This window comes from Dicentrarchus labrax, unplaced genomic scaffold (assembly GCF_905237075.1).
Source record: "Dicentrarchus labrax unplaced genomic scaffold, dlabrax2021, whole genome shotgun sequence".
NCBI classification, from domain to species: Eukaryota; Metazoa; Chordata; class Actinopteri; family Moronidae; genus Dicentrarchus; species Dicentrarchus labrax.
The window spans coordinates 22,479,428-22,497,913 of record NW_026136710.1 but is presented as its reverse complement, the minus strand read 5'-3'; the positions used below and the strand labels follow the sequence as shown (position 1 = coordinate 22,497,913).

General features: G+C 39.4%; 1 protein-coding gene across 2 annotated transcripts; it reads right to left on the bottom strand.

Moving 5' to 3' along the window:
* Positions 1–378: 378 nt before the first annotated feature.
* On the bottom strand, positions 379–17,139 carry wdr91 (WD repeat domain 91). Of its 2 annotated transcripts, none has more exons than XM_051413514.1 (18): positions 17,054–17,139; positions 14,533–14,669; positions 14,268–14,447; positions 13,972–14,178; positions 13,187–13,270; positions 12,393–12,502; positions 6,570–6,741; positions 5,790–5,999; positions 5,167–5,333; positions 4,393–4,447; positions 4,149–4,244; positions 2,845–2,939; positions 2,451–2,604; positions 1,918–2,026; positions 1,384–1,496; positions 1,080–1,187; positions 854–943; positions 379–704 (listed from the first exon to the last, which is right to left on the bottom strand). In XM_051413514.1, the coding sequence occupies exons 2-18, from the start codon at positions 14,653–14,655 to the stop codon at positions 540–542; spliced, it is 2,238 nt and encodes a 745-aa protein (XP_051269474.1). In that variant the 5' UTR covers positions 14,656–14,669; positions 17,054–17,139; the 3' UTR covers positions 379–539. The 2 variants fall into 2 exon arrangements, with proteins under 2 accessions (XP_051269474.1, XP_051269473.1); XM_051413513.1 differs by lacking the exon at positions 17,054–17,139 and adding an exon at positions 16,847–17,035.
* Between the last annotated feature and the right edge of the window lie 1,347 nt (positions 17,140–18,486).

Genomic DNA, 18,486 nt, shown 5'->3' with positions numbered 1-18,486 from the left:
TTGTTAATCAGTGTGTTGGCATATGTTTTCAGATGTTGTGTACTTGTTAATTTGGGGAGTATCATACATGACTTTATTTTTCTGTCGGAGGTAGAGCAAGGAACTAGTCCGTGGTCCTCTTTTTGTTTTTGGTGAACTTCGGAGGAATTGGTGCAGACCAAACACAGAGATAAAAGGAGAGTCAGTGTTGGAGAAACACAACTCCAATGGGATGACAACATTGCTCTGCTGCATGGGGAATTAGGCTGCTGCCAGCTAACACAACAACTTTATAAGGCGATGATATGTCAGGGCTGTCAGTCTTTTGGACTGTTTTGGATTTCCTCTGTCCCCTAGAGGCCTAGAAAAATCAATGAAAGCAGCTTTAAGAAAGAAACATGCTTTTACACTGAAACTTCAGTGAGATTTTAATGTTAATATGAATTTATAACAGGTTGGTGAGTTTGTATCAGCTCATGATCAACACAACAAACTGTACTACATTCTGGAATAATCTCTATCAGTGAATCAGTTTATTATAAACCTTTGCAGGTCTTCGTTCAGGACTTCTGTGCCAGGAGCGTGCTCAGTTTGATCTTCCCATCCATGGAGGCCGTCAGGCAGGTGCCGCAGTCCACAGCAGAGCACCAATCAACTGTCACCACCGGTGCTTTGTGCCCGCCCAGTGACAGTACGTTCTCCAGAGCCGGCTCCCCATTGGTCAGCTGGAAGAGGGGAATTGAGAGGTGACAAAATTAAAATATAACATTTATTGTAAATAAAACTTTTCTTTTGATCGATCTGAATCTGAATTTAAAGTCAGAGCAGTTCAGTGTGGATGAGAGTGCTTATGTGAGGAAGAAGGTGAATTTACTCTGTATATAAGTCCTCCGGTGTTGGAACAGGTCAGGACGTGTTGTCCTTCAGAGTCAAAAGCAAAGAGCCGACCTCGAGGAACCTGAACCTGAACAAGAGTTCATTCACAAATTCAGTCATTACACTTATTTTATTTCATCAATTTCAACTTTTACCCAGTGTTCATCAGCAATCCATCAAATATAAAGTTACAGTAGTCTTCGATCTAAACATACACTGCTTACCTGTTTGTATCCACTGTACCCTGACAGGACGAAGGGCCCTGTGGCATCCTGAGGTAAGACCTGCTCCGACTGCTTCACCCCACACCGATGGATGTTCCACTGGATGAACTGAACACACAAACACACACATTTAAATCACTTAACTCAAAACTGCTACGCTGCAACATTAAAAAACGATTTCAAAAAGATTTAAAAGACATTTTTAGGATTGTAATAATTCTGTCACCATCATGGATTTTCCACAAAATACACACACACACACACACACACACACACACACACACACACACACACACACACACACCTTGCCATCTTCTCCGATGCTGAAGACGGTGTTTTCATCGTAGCTAAACTCCACGCTGTAAACTTCTCCATCGTGAGCTCGCCAGCTCATAGCGCTCTCATACCGCTGCATATCTACAGCAGAGAATTCAGAGTACAGTGTATTATGTTTTGGAAGGCGGTTAAAAGATAAAAGCTAGATAACTAACAACCGATGTAAATTAGATAGCCAGTTAGCAATCATTTTGCTATCAATACTAAACTAACTTAAAGAACCGGTGTGTAGGATTTAGTGGCATCTTGAAGTGAAGTTGCAGATTACAACTAACTGAACATGGTTCACATCTGTATATTTGACGACCTGGGAATGAGATCGGGCTACTGTAGAAACATGGAGGTTCAACATGGCGGACTCCATGGAAGGCGAACCGCAGTGTCTATAGATGAAAAACGGCTCATTCTCATTTCTGAGATTCTACAGTGTAAGAGATCATAAACAGTCAACAGAAGAATCTACAACAAAAACAATGATGTTGTGTCCCAGATAAACACTGACCGAACAGTCTGATGACTCCGTCAGCAGCTCCGGTCACCAGCAGGTTTCCATTGTGGTTGAAGGCTGTGCAGTTAATGGCTACGGGTTCAGGTTCTAAAGAGAACTGGAGCTGAGGGACAGACAGGACACTGATTATACCACAGCCACAGGAAATCTATACGCTAATGCTAATGCTAATGCTAACTCATGCTAATGCTAACACTAATCTAAGCAAATTTTGGCCAATGCGTTCCGCCTCTTTTGATCTCCACAAGAACAGTTAACCTGCACACAAACAAAGCCTGCTCAACCGTGATTAGTCAATGCTACTCTGACTGCAAACTGAAACTAGAACGATTGCATTGTGGGTCATTTCAGGCACCAGATTTTGACAGGCAAGACGAATGCGTGAAATAAAACAGACAATATCTCTGGTTCTGCTGCATGGATTTTGATCCTTTATAGCCAGTTAGTGCAAAATCAGTAGGGTACTCTTTACTGCTACTTACTACTTAGTATCATAATAACTGTTACTGAACTGGCTGGATAATTACCTGTTGTTTGACAGTCTTGGTGTCCCACAGCAGCAGCTGTCCTGACACAGGGATAGGAAGTCGAGGGACAGAATCGGAGCTCCCAGATCGACTGAGAGCTGCAGCTGAACAGACAAACGACGAACCGCTGGGACTGCAGGCTAAAGACAAGATACTGAGAGACACAGGAGGGATATTAGTATTATCAGAGTTTGTACTTTAACAACGGATATTATTTATTGCCACGGGATAAAATGCAAATCTCAAGCATAGTGTTCACACATCTCTGGTGTATGTATAGTATAAAGTGTTTTTGTACTTGTATCATAAGTGGAGGTCCTCCAACATTACATCATTTCACAATCCTGCACTCAGTGCAGTTACAATACTGTACACCAGATAGACACAGGCTTACCGTGGATGAGTTTCGTCGATGTTCATCTCATAGAGATTCTTCTTGGCGTCCGTATCATACAGCCGCACTGTGCCAACACCGCTGCCTAGTAATAACTGACACACAAAGAAACTTGTTTTTCTTATCTTTTCTTTGACTTACATTAATTACCTGTAGACTTAAACCTAATTGCTACATGCCTAACATAGGCAAACCTGACATAACCTTACCTAAAACCCAAGTCTTAACCCTAAAATGTAGTGTTTTAACTTGTGCCATGCTTTATCTGTATGTTTGTCTTGGTTTTCCTTCTTTACAGTTTTGTGTAATGTATATATTTGTACAGGTGTTTTATGTTAACACCTAAAAGTTTTAAGGTTATAAATATGAGATTTAAAACTATTATTATTAATATAAATTAATAATTATATAGTCATGTTGTCCTTAGCAGAGAATGATGTCACTCTCCCTCTGCCTGTGTTGCTATCACAGCCTCTCTGTGGTTTGTTTCCATAGCCGGTGTGCTCAGTGTGCAGCTGAATAGAGCGTCTGAAACTGCTGTTTTTATCAACTACATCAGTGAATTAAGGATTTATTTCAACCAAATCAGAGCTGGTGATTGTTGGAACAGTGGAAACACTTCCATTGTTGCATCTTTTGCATACACAAATATATTATTAGGAATGACAGGCGTGACAGTAGCACAACGTCCCAAGCCCTTGGATAACAGAATGAAACGTGGCTGCAGTTTCCAGACGCAACATCTGAACGTCCCCTGACAAAGACTGTTTTGGTGAGTTTTATTTTGTTTCTTTCCACTCTGAATAAAGTTTCAAATAATGAAATTACCATTTTTGTCTATGGAGTCCAGTGATATTACGACTGTTTCTGGTTAAACAAAGGGTCTATCTCTGTAGAGATCCTTTCCATAATGTTGTCAGACACTGAGAATAACAATCTGATTTCAGCAAATTGAGCTACAGTAGCTCGGCTGCATCAAATCTTCACTTGCTGTGTAATATATCCCACCCACAGACAGGTGCCATGATAACCAGATAATCAGTGTTATTCACTTCACCTGTCAGTGCTCACAATGCTTTGGCTGATCGGTGTATAACATTTAAAGACAGAATATGACCAAGGATTTTTTTTTTGTAGAGAAACTGTAGAATTTCTCACAGGATTAATGTGTCATTTTAGTAATGAGGTTATTTCCTGAGCACAGCAGTTTATTGACGATTGCGTAAATGCTCTTTACTTTATTAAGTTAATGCATTAATACAAACCTTATTAAGACTGTCAGTATCTCTGTACTCAGTACATACCAGTCTGTCGGGTTTGGTGGCCCACTCCAGAGATAGCAGAGGAGACTTAGACATGATGGTGGCTTTGGTCTGCATGATGGGGTTGAACGACCACACCTGTGGAAGAGGAGGAGGAAGAGGAGGAGGAGGAGGAAGAAGGCTTAACTATGTGTTTCAATTAGTTATAAACAGTAGTAACAATATGGATGTTTTTCTTACTGTCTATGTTAATACAATGCCCTAAAGATAAATGACGCAGATTCACCTTGATGACTCCGTCTACATCCAAACTGGCAACCCGGCGACCAGAACAGTCAACCCTGGAAAACAGAGGGACAGATGGATGAGAAGAGAAGATGGTGTTCAGAAACCAAGCAGACTCATATACATGTGACCTATTATGAGAAGGAAGGATTAAGCGCTTGGTATACTCGCCGTTGCCGACCTGTCGCGCGACAACGTGACATCAAAATTACGTAGATCTCGCTGGCGTGCTAGGATTTTGGCCCAGTTGCGCGAGGTCACGCACCACTCTTTTTTTCTTTTTTTTTTCTCAGCTGAGCACCCCAAAGCAGAAACAGGAAGATGGACGATCTGTACGACCCTTCAATGAAGGAACACAGGGATGCCCAGAGGTGCCAGAATTAATGGTGAGAAATCGCCATGAATGTTGGAAAAGAGGAGGCCTTAAACTGGAAAATTTGGAAGAACCTCCGCGACCGATTTTGAAAAAAAACCAAAACATTTTCTTCTTCTAGTGCGTAGAAATAGCAAAGTCGGTAGCCTTTCCTCAGTAGTGACACCTCTGTTCAGGAGAAGACTGCAACTAGTGTCGCGACCACCACGCGCAAGTATAAATAGTTACGGCGCTCCCGTGACGTCACATTGTCGTGCGACAGGTCGGCAACAATTCAATTCAATTCAATTTTATTTGTATAGCGCCAATTCATAACAGAAGTTATCTCAGGACACAACAGCGAATATACCGAGCACTTTAGGGTCCATCACCCTAGTTTGACCAGTTACGTTGGAGGCAGACCTGCAGTGCATGATGGAAGAGTGGTGTTCTCCATATTCCTCCTGGCTGAGTTTGATGAAAGGCTGTTCTGCTGACAGACCTCCTCCCTCCTCCCTCCCCTCAGGAGGTTCACTGGAGGTCTCCGCAAGAGGCTCTACCTCCCCCGCCTCCCCCTTCTTCTCTGGTGTCTGAAGATAACACATGGAGGGATGTTGTCAGTGCACACTAAACTAGCTGGCTTGCTGCCAGTTAGCCAAAGCGAGCCTGCTAGCACAGTCATACTCAGGAAATAATTAATACAGGTTTTTCAAGGGGATGTATTTATAGCATGTAAGTCACTACACCCAGCTGTTGTCCAACCAACCAGCACGCTCCACAAACCACAACAACTCATTTTTACATTTAGTTTAGGTGAGGTTTGAAGGTGTTGGCAGTATGTATTTTTTAACTTTGGAGAGACCTAGGCTAGCGGTTTCCTCCTGCTTCCAGTCTTTATGCTATGCTAAGCTAAGCTAATGACCTCCCGGCTCTACATACATGAGAGCGGTATTATCTTGCACTCCCCAATAAAGCAAATATGCTTATTTACAAAAATGTCAAATGTGTGACCACAGCTTCAATGCTCAATTTCCCCCTTCAGGTACCTGTGATGGTGGTTTGGAGAAAAGCTCCTTTCTCTCTTTCTCATGATCCTGGATTCTCTTGTGTCTGGGATGTGTTGACTGGCTTGCAGGCTGGTTTGTTGACTGGTTTGTTGACTGTTGGGACTGGGAGCTCACAGGTTCACTAGTTGATGCCTGGCTGTAAACTGGCTTCACTTCCTTAGGTTGGACTGCCTCTTTTGACTTTGCAGGCTAGAAAAGACAGAGATACAGAAGATGATCACAGGTCAGAACTCTGTCAGCCACTCACAATACTGATAACCTCCAATATGGCTGCCAATAAAAGATTACAGCCATAACTTGTAGAAAAGCAATTGGAACATCTGTGTAGCCTTCCACAGGCTTCTGAAGGGACGTTTTAAAGCCTGGAAAGGCCATGCCTCCTCAGGGCAAAGGGGTGAGGCGTTGACACCTGTCAATCAAAGCATACCCAATCAAACCAGCCAATGGGAGATGGTCAGTTCAGTACTTGCTTTCTAGCAGGCTTCACACAGATTCAGGGTTTGAAGTTTCATTCCCTTTAACTTACAGTCAATACAGTCAACATTTTCTTGGAGAGGCAACTAGAGGACATTAGAGGAACTGCAGCTGAACATGCGCCAGCTCTGTGGCTGCTGATTGGTCACACATGAAAACAATTCTGTCAAACATCCCACCAGTTGTGGTGGAAACTTTGGAATTTAGTGGCTGTCGTGACCTCAAAGATATTCAATTTCCTGTTTTCAATCCCACTGAACTTTTAAACACTAGACTTGGTCTCACCGGATTGGTCGCTGGGTCCTTCCTGCCCACTGCTACCTGGCTTGGTGATGACCCGGTGGTGAACTGAGGCAGTTTCCCTGGAGTGCGTCTGCCCTGTGGTAGGAATGTAGAGAAGAAGTTTCTGGAAGGAGTGGTGGCGGTGCTGACAGCGCGCTGGCTCGACACCAAGTCCCTAGGAAGGCGGAGAGACCAGAAAGTGAGGAAGTATAACAACAAAGCACTGACTGAGTACAAAATGAATCTGAGCTGTAATGAAGTCACACTTTTGGAGGATGCCCCTCCGTTTGTTAACCTTGCGAGGCAGCTAGACTCACAAGATCACAAAATCGTGATTATGCTGCTAGCTGCTAGTTATATCAGATTCTCCGACCGGCTTCAGATTCAGACAGACTTCCAAGATAACATCTGACAGAGTCAGGTTATCACATTTTAGCATCCCCCCAAAGCTGCTACAAGCTTAATAAGTAGGAGAATAACTTCACTATGGAACAGGATATTCAGGACTAGCAGGAAGCCACCAGAAGCCAATAGCAGAACAGAAATACAGACCAACATAAAAGGTTTGGAGGGACGTTCCCTTTGCACTATATAATAGGTAAACTGCAATGCTTTTGTGAGTATCCTAAGCAGACTTGAACCTCATAAAATATAAGGTTCCATTTGTGTCAGCGATGAAGTTTTGTATGGTACATTTGCCCATGTTTGTTGCCCAATTTTTAGGCAAAAGATTAGCTCCTGCACATTTGCCTCGTCAGAAAATAGAAATTGCAGACAAAAGAAAATGCAAATCAATTCACATCCAGGTTCCATCCAATCCCGCTATGGGAATATTAGGAGTTGTGCACTAATTCTCCAGTTGGGTGCCGTTAAACCATTGCAGTTAAAGTGACTGAAGAACCTCTCCTATCAGTGGACATTTCAGTCACATGCTGCATGTGAGTCATAATTTGTTTTCAAAGTTTGTTTCCATTGCACTTTATAGGGGTGTATTTTACCCATACACCAACTTTTCCACTTTTCCAAGCGTAAAAACTTTTCTGCAATAATATATTTCATTTTTCCTTTTTTAAATTTCTGGTGATTCCATCCACCTGGTTTTATGCAAATTATTTAATTGAAAGGTGCATAGTTCCATCAGTGTGTCCTTGTGAAATAGGTGGTGGTAAAGCTAGTTAGTAACTATCCGTAGCTGGCAGGCTAACTGCTAATATGCTAGCCACTAGTCAGTCATAGTGGCTATTCAAGTTAGCACTTTACAGGTCAGCACTTTCAAGGCAGATTGCTATTGGTCAACAGTTCATATTTGTGCATCAAAGTTCTAGTGCTTATTCACTATTTGCTGTTTTAAATTGAGTCTTTAATGTTTTCTTGTAGAGGAAATCTATGACTTTACATTTGAAAGAAATGAGGGAAGACAACATCAAAGACAAACACGTCGGATGGACTAGAAGACATCGGCAATCATGCCATTAAGGTAATAGACAAAGATGCTGCCAAGCAACACTAAAGACAATGTAACATGAGGCGCCCTGGTTGCCTTAAAAGTGGATGGTGCTGAACATGAACCGCAACATCATTGCTTCAAGTCTGGCCTTGGACCTTTGTTACACGTTGTTCCTCATCTCTCGTTCCCATCAATTTCTGTCATCTCATTCCTGCTGGCTCTAATAAAAGTTGTACAAATGCTACAGAAATACGGTTTAATATGGTTTTCTTTCCCGTACTGCAGTGAAAGGACAGAATGTGAGAGTCTGGAATGTGTTCGGCTCTGTAAGTAGCAGTAGTTTTTAAAAAGGATTTTTATAACGTGCACCTTGTATGTCAATTTTGTATAGAGTCTCTGCTGTAGCTCACCGTGCAGCTATTGTCAGAGCCTGTGATACAGCATGGCACAGGTGGTTTTTCATGCAAAAGGACTTCACTTACCTCAGTGACGTGTTGGAGGTTTAACGTTGGCACAAACAAGTGGTGGGGTGGTTTCTTAAAGGTTACACATATATATATATATATATATAAAACAATATAGCAGCAAACAACTATTTGCTATGTAAAGATATAGCGGAGTCATGCTGTCCTGAGCAGAGAATGACAGCACACTTCCTCTGTCTGTGTTGCTATCGCAGCCTCTCTGTGGTTTGTTTACAGAACCAGTCTGGCCGTGCTTGTTAGTGCTTGAGAGTTCCTCTGCTTCCAACTGAGTAGAGCAATTGAAACTGCTGTTTTTCTTCATCTACGTTGGTGAATTAAGGTTTTATTTCCACCAAACCAGAGTTGGTGGTTGTTGGAAAAGTAGAAAGGCTAACAAAGATGGTTTTGGTGAGTTTTATTTTGTGTCTGTCCACAACTTTTTATGCTGTTACATTCTAAGCTGTCAGTTGGTTTTATGTAGGGATGCACAATACTTATCAGGGCAGAGAAATTATTAGTCGATAATATAAATAATAATAATAATAATAATAATAATAATAATCTACTTTTAATTTATGTTCTGTTTTATGTTATATAAAGGCCAAAGTATGTTTGTGAAGTTTTTGATGTACTTGATGTACAAGAAACAATAAATGAACATTTAAATAGTCAAAACTGTTTGTTGTTGTGTTAACAATAATGATGTCAGTTAGATTTGGTTAGGACAGAAATATTAAATCGTCCATCTTTGCTCACTACCTCTTAGCCTTTCTTACCCTCAGGAGTGCATAAACTACAGGTTATGAACTTATACAAAATACAAGAACATGAAATTATATCTTATTGGTATCGGCCATAAGAGGCAGGTAATTATTGAACTCCATATCGTGCATCCCTACTTTTCTTTATTTCTTTTGGATATTTTGTATATATTGTTACATATCTTTTTACATATTCCATGTTAAACAAACATTTCAGAGCCATTTCTGATCACGACTTTTTAGGCTATTTTGAAGGCTTCTTTGAAGAACAGACTGTAAATGTTTATTATTAATATTATTTGCAAGCACAGTATTTATTACTATGCTGATGACACCAAACTCTGTATTAGGTTTTGATCCTAGTGTTGCTTTTTGTCCTACCAATCAAATACTGAAAATACACAAAATTAACTTCTCCATCATTCCTGTCAACAGTAAAATTGTAACCGCCATAACTTCCGCCGTAATACCGAGAACCTGAATCCACGTTTTGATATTTGGGGGTCAAAGATCAACTGAAATTCTGGTGTCCAACCTGGCAGAAATCAGTGTACTGCATACTGCTATCACTTGTGCAGCTGCCTGAGAGAACCCTGCTGTTGACCAAATTTGTGTCTGTGGTATGAAAGCTGTTTTTTATGATTTCAAGATTAAAGCATTTTTCATTAGCAACCCAGATCTAGTTTTACCATCTAAGAAATATTTCCACAATTGGTTTAAAAATTTAGAAATTTTCATTTTGTCACCTGTTTCCTCAGGACTAGACTAATGCACTGGACTTTAAGTACAGAATGCAGCTGCTAGACTTTTAACTAAAGCCAGAAAGGAGAACATAAAGCTTTTAGCATCACTACACTGGGTTACTCATTTTTTTCAGCAATTGAGATTGTAGGACGTTACAGCTTCAGATTATATCTCAGAGTTGCTTCCCACCTCAACAGCCTGAGGTCCTCAGACAAGAACCTACTGGCTGTACCTGTGGCTAGATTCGGGACTCTCCCAAACACAATGTTCTTTTAAATCACTTCAACTTAAAAAGGACACTAGTGTGTAGGATTTAGGGGCATCTAGTGGTGAAGTTGCAGATTGCAACCATTTGAATACCAGTTTCTTTCCAGGCGTGTTGCAGAAATTACAGTGGCCGCAAAATTCACAAAAAATGTAAAAGGCACCATCTACAGATACAATGTTTGGTTTGTCTATTCTAGGCTACTGTAGAAACAGTTCAAGATGGCAGACTCTGTACCCTCATTCTAAGATAACAAAAACACCATGATTTTTGTTTTCATTTGATTATACACATTCCTATGAATATTATATTCCATTTCCGCCAATAGATCCTCCTAAATGTTACACTCTGGATGTTTAATATTAATTTTTACCTACCGGCCTACCAATAATTTAAAATGAAATTCTATGCTCGAAATCTAATTATGTTTTACTGTGTAATTAAGTTTCCGATTAGTCATATTAATTTTAGAGCGTACTGTATTTGTCAGCGCAGTCAGTCCTCCGTCAGCATGTGAAAACTCGGAGTGAAAATTAAAAAAAAAAAAAAAATGGATTGTACTGACACGAAACTACAATTCATAAGGTGAATTGTTTATTTGGCAACATCAACTGCATCACAGCACACAGTGTAAAAATATCATAAATACTGTATCATTAACAATAAGTTAGTTAAAAGCTTTTAAAATATATCTTTTATATGAATTAACACATAAAATAACTCAGCAGTTTTGTCTGCTTGAAGTACCTAAAAAATCTATTAAAAGTGATTCTGTGATGAAGATATATGAGGTCTCTGAATGACAGCCTGTAGCTATACAACTTCACTTCCTACTAAAACTTCCTCACATTTCTTCCTCCTCATTATGTTTTCTTCTCTTGATACAGCCGTTTCTACAGAAGACCATTAACACCAGAACGAATCAATGCTACGTAATCCAGTAACAGTAGTAATAGTAAGTAGTCACATCTTTAAGTTAGCTAATGTTAGCAAAACGTTAGCTAACTAGCTAGCAAATTTAAATAGTTAGCTAGTTAGTTACATTGAATAGCTAATGTAAGCAAAATGCTCGCTAACTAGCTAATTTACGACAATCATTAGTTAGCTAGCATTTTGATAACATTAGCTAACTGAAGATGTGACTATATGTCACTTTTATCTTTTAACCATCTTCAAAATGTGGTTGTCTTTAACGTAGATAGCATGTCTATGTACAGGAAAGGAGAAAGTTGACCGAGGCTTGCTCAACTGTTGCAAAATGGAAATGTAATGGGTGAGGCTTAGGAGGAATGGATTAATGAGATTGAAAAGATGAAATAATTGAGAATTCTTGTTTTTCATTTCTGTCATTACTAAGAATTTCAGACTTTATCCTCAGAATCTGTAAATGTCAGGACTCATATTTTTTTTTACTTTTCAGTGGCATTAGCAAAGAACTTTGGCACCCTTCATTTAGCCGGAGGTTAGCCAGGTTATTTCCTAACATTAACCAAACAAAGAATTCTATTCCATACAATTGGCATATTAGACTTCATAGTGAAACCTTTAAAATAAAATACCAGTAAAACAAATGCAGTCAGTCAATGCAGTGAGGTAAAACTGAACAACAAGCTAGCATGCTAAAGTGCTAAAATCAGAAACAACTGATGCGTCTGTCCTGTGTTTGGTGGTAAGAAAAAACCCCTTCAGGATGAAAATGACAATATTGCAATGGATGGATTCTCTGGATAACATTTTGAAAGACCTTTAAGAGAGAAGATTTAAGATGGCTGTCATCTGTAACAACACATAATACAGATAAGTGCGTAATCTGATATAAAACCAGACCTTTGTTTATACCAGCTAATGTATCTCTGTTGTAGCGGTTTACATCCAGAGATTCTAATACATCGGAAGCACAATACTTTCATTTCATTCAAAGCATGGCAACCATCTTGAGTACATCAAAGAAGTGCCAAACCCCCCCGAGCTCAGTGAGATCAGATCAGAAAAGTATCAACTCCTGGTCCAGTAAAAACTTTGGTTAAAAGCATTACGTTGTCTTTTAAATCAAGTCAACACATTTAACATTTAAAAAAGCAACAGAATGGCAGCCATCTTAGTTGCAGTCAGTCATCAGTAAAGACAGTGATGTTAATGTCTCACAGCTCAGTGTCTCCAAGTCGGTCCATGTTCTGGACGTACACCGGCAGCTTGTGGTGGACCATCTCGTCTCCGTCTCTCTGGTCCCGACTCTCTGTCTGCAGGGCAAACAGCTGGACGGGATAAGACGAGACAGACAGGTCAGATACAACAGCAAGAAGAATTATACCCCAATACCATCGAACCAAACCTCAGCTTAAGACTGTTCCAAATCATTTCACTTCAGGACTGTTGGGACATTTAAAAAAAAAAAAGGCTAAATGGTTCTTTTAAATTAAATTGTTCTTTTTGAGTCTAATGATCACAAGTGAGAAACAATGACACTTTTAAAAGATTAAGGATCTTCTCACTAAATCGTCGAGCATTTTAAAACAAATGATCAAACCAAATTTAATCTTTAAAATATTTAATGGGTCTTAAATCCCTCCATTCATTTCTGTGAGAGTTGCTCAGTCTCTGATCAAAATACACCTGGTGGAGCTGGGGAGAGGGACGTCTGGACTACCTTGCTTAGCCTGCTGCCACTGCGAGCTGGGCCCGGATAAGCGGCAGAAAGTGGACGGATGGAATACGGCTCTTTTTAAAGTCACTTTTAAAGCTAATCTTGGTATATGTCATTGTCATGGCCATGGATATAAAATATAGAAATAAGTAGTGGAACTATTTAAATCTTCAACTGACTTTTTTTTAAAAGTAAGTTGAATAGAACCTGTTGAACCATTAAACAGAAGTCTGCATTTATAAGAATATAAAAATATTGCATGTTGAATGTTTTAACAAGTATGTTTTCTTCTCACCAGCTGGCGGAGCTGTTCATTCTCTTCTGTTACGCTGGTTGTCTTCTGAACTTCAGCATCAAAACTCAGCAGGACCGGCTGGGGTGAAAACCAGTTAAGGAGTACAAAGTAGCAAATCCAGAGTTTAAAAGAGCGGATCAGTGTGGCGCCCTCTACAGTTTTAGAGGTACATTACAACATGAATTAAACCACAGGGTTGCCACTCTTTCATAATGATACATTTTAGGATTTGGACAAATTATTTTCATATTAAGGGCCTATAATTCCATTTCACATATATCAGTCTAACCCAGGACAGTACTGTACTAAGACTTTAGGTTTACTTTAATTAGAAGGCAGCAGAACGTTAAGGCTAGCACCACCCGGAGAATAGGGAAAACTTATTTTATTCCGTCAGGATGAAACTTTGCCAGATTGATATAGACTTTTTATTTTTTAATCATTAAAGTAAGCAAATTCTGCAACATCTATCTTAAATATGCACAAATCTGCATATCAGATAAATCATTTTTAGGCCCAGCAAATACAGTAAGAACTTATTTCTTGACTTATTGTGAACAATAACTAAATATCTGTTACTGGTCAGAGGATATATTGTTTTGAACTTGGAAAAAACATGTCATGTGTTAAAAAAAAAAAAAATTTGAGCATGTTTTTACATAAAATGCCTCCTAAAATGAAAATTAAAAAAAGATTTGAGCACTTTCAAGCACTTTCCAGACCCGTGGCAAACCTGAACTGTAACCCTGTTAACATCACAGCAGTGGACTGAGCTGAAGGATATGCATACACTGGAAGAGGACAGACAGGAAGTTGTGCAGTGAAACCAGGAAGGTGTCGGCCCACTGGCGGGAGAAGTATGGAGAGAATGCGGGGTTCTGCTCGGGAGCGGGGATGAAAGGCAGTATGAACCAATCGCGCCACTCGGCCTGGCCCTGCAGCTCCAACGCCTGCTTCTGGAAAAACTCCTGAGTCTTCTCCAGGTTCCCTTTCTAGAAGGACGAAGAGAGGGTTGTTTTTAACTGTTGCTCTGTTTCAGAAACATGCGGTCTGGTTTGTGGATTTCTCTCCAGGGTGTTACCTGGATGGTGTTGATGATGTAGTATCTGTACAGGCTGGTTCTCAGCTTGTTGACTGTGGATCTGTAAACGTCCTCCAGTCTGCAGAACAGACGTCTGTCCAGGTAAAGCCAGTACTCCTTCAGACCAAACAGGTCGAAGCTCTGGACAAACTGCTGCAGCTGATCGATGATCTTATCCACCTGCACACCGAAGATACTTCATATTAAAGACAAACCTAAAGATTATAATCCCTTTTTAAAAGAATGTGTGTCTAAAACGCCGTACCCTGAAGCCTTTCTCCTTGTCGGCTTTAACCTCGCTGTCCAGGTGTTTGAGAGTGCTGGTGAAGCCGCGGTAGACCAGATACTCTCTCACGTGTTCGTCTGTCCTCTCCACTGCTGACCCCATGGTGACCTCTGACCCTGTATAATACAGTTATATACAATACAGTTTTCCTGTTCATTTACAGCCAATCAGCAAGAACAGACCTGTTTGTACAGCGTCTCCTACAATCATCCAGTTACACCTATACGTCTGCAATGATCAGACAGTTAATCAATGGTTATACTTTAGTTTGATAGTCCGCCTACAGACAGTTTGTGAAGTATTTCAACTGTAGAATATATTCATGAACATATTCATGAACATACCCTAACCAACCCTAACCACTGTGGTAAAGTAACCACAACTATTTTCATAATCAAATTCTCAGCTTGGGCTTTGGGAAACAGTGCTCGACATTTTTCACCATTTTATAGACCAAACAACTAATCGATTAATCAAGAAAATGATCAACAGATTCATTGATAATGAAAATAATGAGGTAAAGTTAGTTGCAGCCCTAATAAAGTCCAACCTAATCTCATTCAATACCTTTTTGGTTGTTTTTAAATCACACCTCACATGAAGAGCAATACAACAGCAGTGTTAAACCTGCACAGCAAAGCACATCCCTCTTATACAAGTAATTATGTCCTGCAATGTATTCCTTAAAGCTCTATGAGAATATTTCAACATTTCCCAAATGCAAACCATATTCATTTCAGTTATTTGCTATTTTCTATATTCTATATTCTAATTAGATGTTCCAATACCGATTCAGATATCTGAACTTTGCATATCGACCTATAGCGAGTACCAAACTGATACCTGTGAGTTATAAAAACATATATAATGAGTGTACACTACCCAGCCTGTATTGTGCTAGCATTGTTGTATCTCCTGGCTCGTGTTAAACCCTTTGTCAGAGTCAGGCATGCCATGACTTCACTATCCTGGGAAGGAAAATGGTGAACAGAACAGTGCTAGGACGTAGCAGGGTCCCGTTTCAGGGCTAATAAATTATGTGATATTGGATCAGTGCACTGATACCACATTTAAGGCAGTATCGGATAGAATTTTAAAACATGGACACTGTACTCTTTACTGTTGATCATTTCCTAGATTAATGGATTAGTTGTTTAGTCGATAAAATGTCAGAAAATGCAGAAAAATGTTTTAAAATAAAAACAAAAATGTTTCCCAAAGCCTGTCTTGTTTTGTCCTCAACCCAAAGATAGAGGACTAAAGAAGGCAGAACATATTCACATTGGAGAAACTGAAAGCAGAGAATTTGACGTTTTTTCTTAAAAAATAGAATAAAGCACCCAAACCTCATCACATTGTTTATATTGGGCTACTAACATCACAATACCAGGCCAGTTCATTTTATTTTACACCGACAACATTAGAAATCTTCACCTACAGTCCTAACTAATCGATCAATAACATAACAGCTTAAAGCTGCAGTAGCTCATTTTAATAAAATGACTTCATTCATTACGTCATATTTGATGAAACCTGAACGAAAACAACCAATCAGAGCCAAGACAGATAGCTGATTGAGTCTCATTCCCACGGCGTCACATACCAATGCTGGGAATCAACTATCTTCAAACCTCCATCCCAAAGCATCTTTATATATTTCTCAGCTCTGATTGGTTGTTTTCATTCAGGCCCGGTGGATTCTCGCTAGGAGGAGCCAGAGGAACCTGATTGTTTCACAGATTGTCTGTCTCATGTTCTACTGTCAGGATAAAGTGAAAGATTCAGTGAATATGACAAAAAGTTATTTTTTATAAGAGTTACCTACTGCAGCTTTAAAAATAAAAGTAGCTTTAAAATACGGCAGTAACTTGTAAGAAGCATGAACTATGTAAACTGCTGTAACTTTATTAAAAGCCTAAAGCTAAATGATGTCTGTCTCAATCTAACGGGTTGTGCAGTGAGTAGTTTTGATTCCTTCCGCTTTCAGTTGCTAAAAAACCTTCGAGCCAGACTCCATTCAAGAATCTCAGAAAACTGGACACACAGTTTCTGTTGCACTCACTGTACACCTCAGCAAACATTAGATAAAGTCAGGAGATTACTGTTACATGTTAATGTCACAGAAGCTCCAGTTAGTTGCTTCTCGCCGTAACGACGTGTACCACCGTAACCAACGATTTTATCTTCTGACGACTTTAAACGATACTTGGACTGTTGGATATATGCGCCGAGTTAACATGCGGATCGCCTTTATACACAAAATGCCTGAAGTCGTGGCTTAATATTTACGTACCTCGGTTGATGTACAGGATTATCTTCAATTGGCGGAATTTTTATTGTAGTTCGGTTTCTTCGCGCAAAACAACAACACGTACCGCCGGGAAACAAAACCTGCAACCGGCGAAAACCGAGCAACGTTCTTTAACATCCACGCTACCACCTGGAGCACCGAGCTGCTCACCTGACACCTTCTGACTGTAATAAAATGAAAAATACTTACAGCAACAAAGAGGAAACTCTCTTCCTGTTGTGTTTGCCCACCGACAGTCATGTGACGACTTTATGTGACGTAAACAGCGAGCGTTGGACCCGGAGCGCCCTCTGGCGGCCAACAGGTTATTCTGCATATTGAATGTGAAGAGCCCAAAATTCAGCTCATTGCAAACGTTATGGTTTTATTTGGGAAATGTTTTATTCAAAAATGTCGTTCTTACAGAACACTGTAGAAGCCCATTTCCGCCGATGTAAGGTAAAACATTATTCTGCCAGTCATTATAAGGAGAAACCTTCTCAAAATAATGACTTAGTATGACAAAGTCACGATTTTTGGATAATATCTCAAAATATTGAGAAACTCATTATTTTGAGATTATTTTGAGACACACAATAGAATATACTTATATATATAGTTTACTCTTTTTATATATTAAATCTTTCAAATTAAAAGCACAAAAAAAGGATAGATTAAATGTTATAATTTCCCATTTAAAAACACAACAACCTGATTTTGTTGTATTTATTTTCTGATTTCTGCATTTGTTCCTTTTTTGTTTAATTATATTTACACATACTTACACTGTATGGCAAATATGTTTATTTATTTTTCTGTTGGTTTTGTTTACAAAAAAGCCCTCTGTGCAGGGGCCTGCTGTTTCTGTGCCTAATGTAGGCTACCTTTCTGCTGTAACAGCTTTGTGAACAGGATTTGTTGAGAGGATAAATATGTGAATGTAACAACTCCTGTAAATCTAGAGGGATGGTATTGGATCAGCTGCTGAATTTAGATTCATTTGAAAATATTGTGTATACCACATATAGCCTGGTTAAATGATCTGTTATGGCCACATAGCCAATGTGCCACAGTAATGTCTTTGAGTTCTGATACCTTCATTTGGGGGTTTTCCAAACAAATATTGATATATGTGATTGTTTGTGATTAAATCAGCAGATATTCCTTAAAGTCTCCATGGCCAATATTTCTCTAGATCTATAGGCCTATTCCTATGTCCTATCTTTGACTTTTTGACCGTTGTAGTGTTGTTAAATATAACATTAAAAAAAAAGTGAATGGGAAAATGTTAAATAATATAAATATAAAGTCAACTACAAACAGTGTAAACAGTTTAAACAGTCCAACATATGGTGCTTCACAAAACCTTTAGAAATACAAAGTGCTTTATAGCAGATTTAAAACCTAAAGCAGAAACAAAAGCAAAAACTATGACAGAACTATTCACAGAACACAACGACTAAAGTAAATATAAACATGTGGTATCTCTCAATATCAATAATAATCATTTACAAAACATATTTCAGATCAGAAAATATAAAACAAAGCAGAGGCGTCATAGGGTTGCTATGGTAACGGTAAACAACAGAGTGCAGGTAGAGCTCAGCTGCTCTGAGTACGGTTACCTTGGCAACAGGTAAACA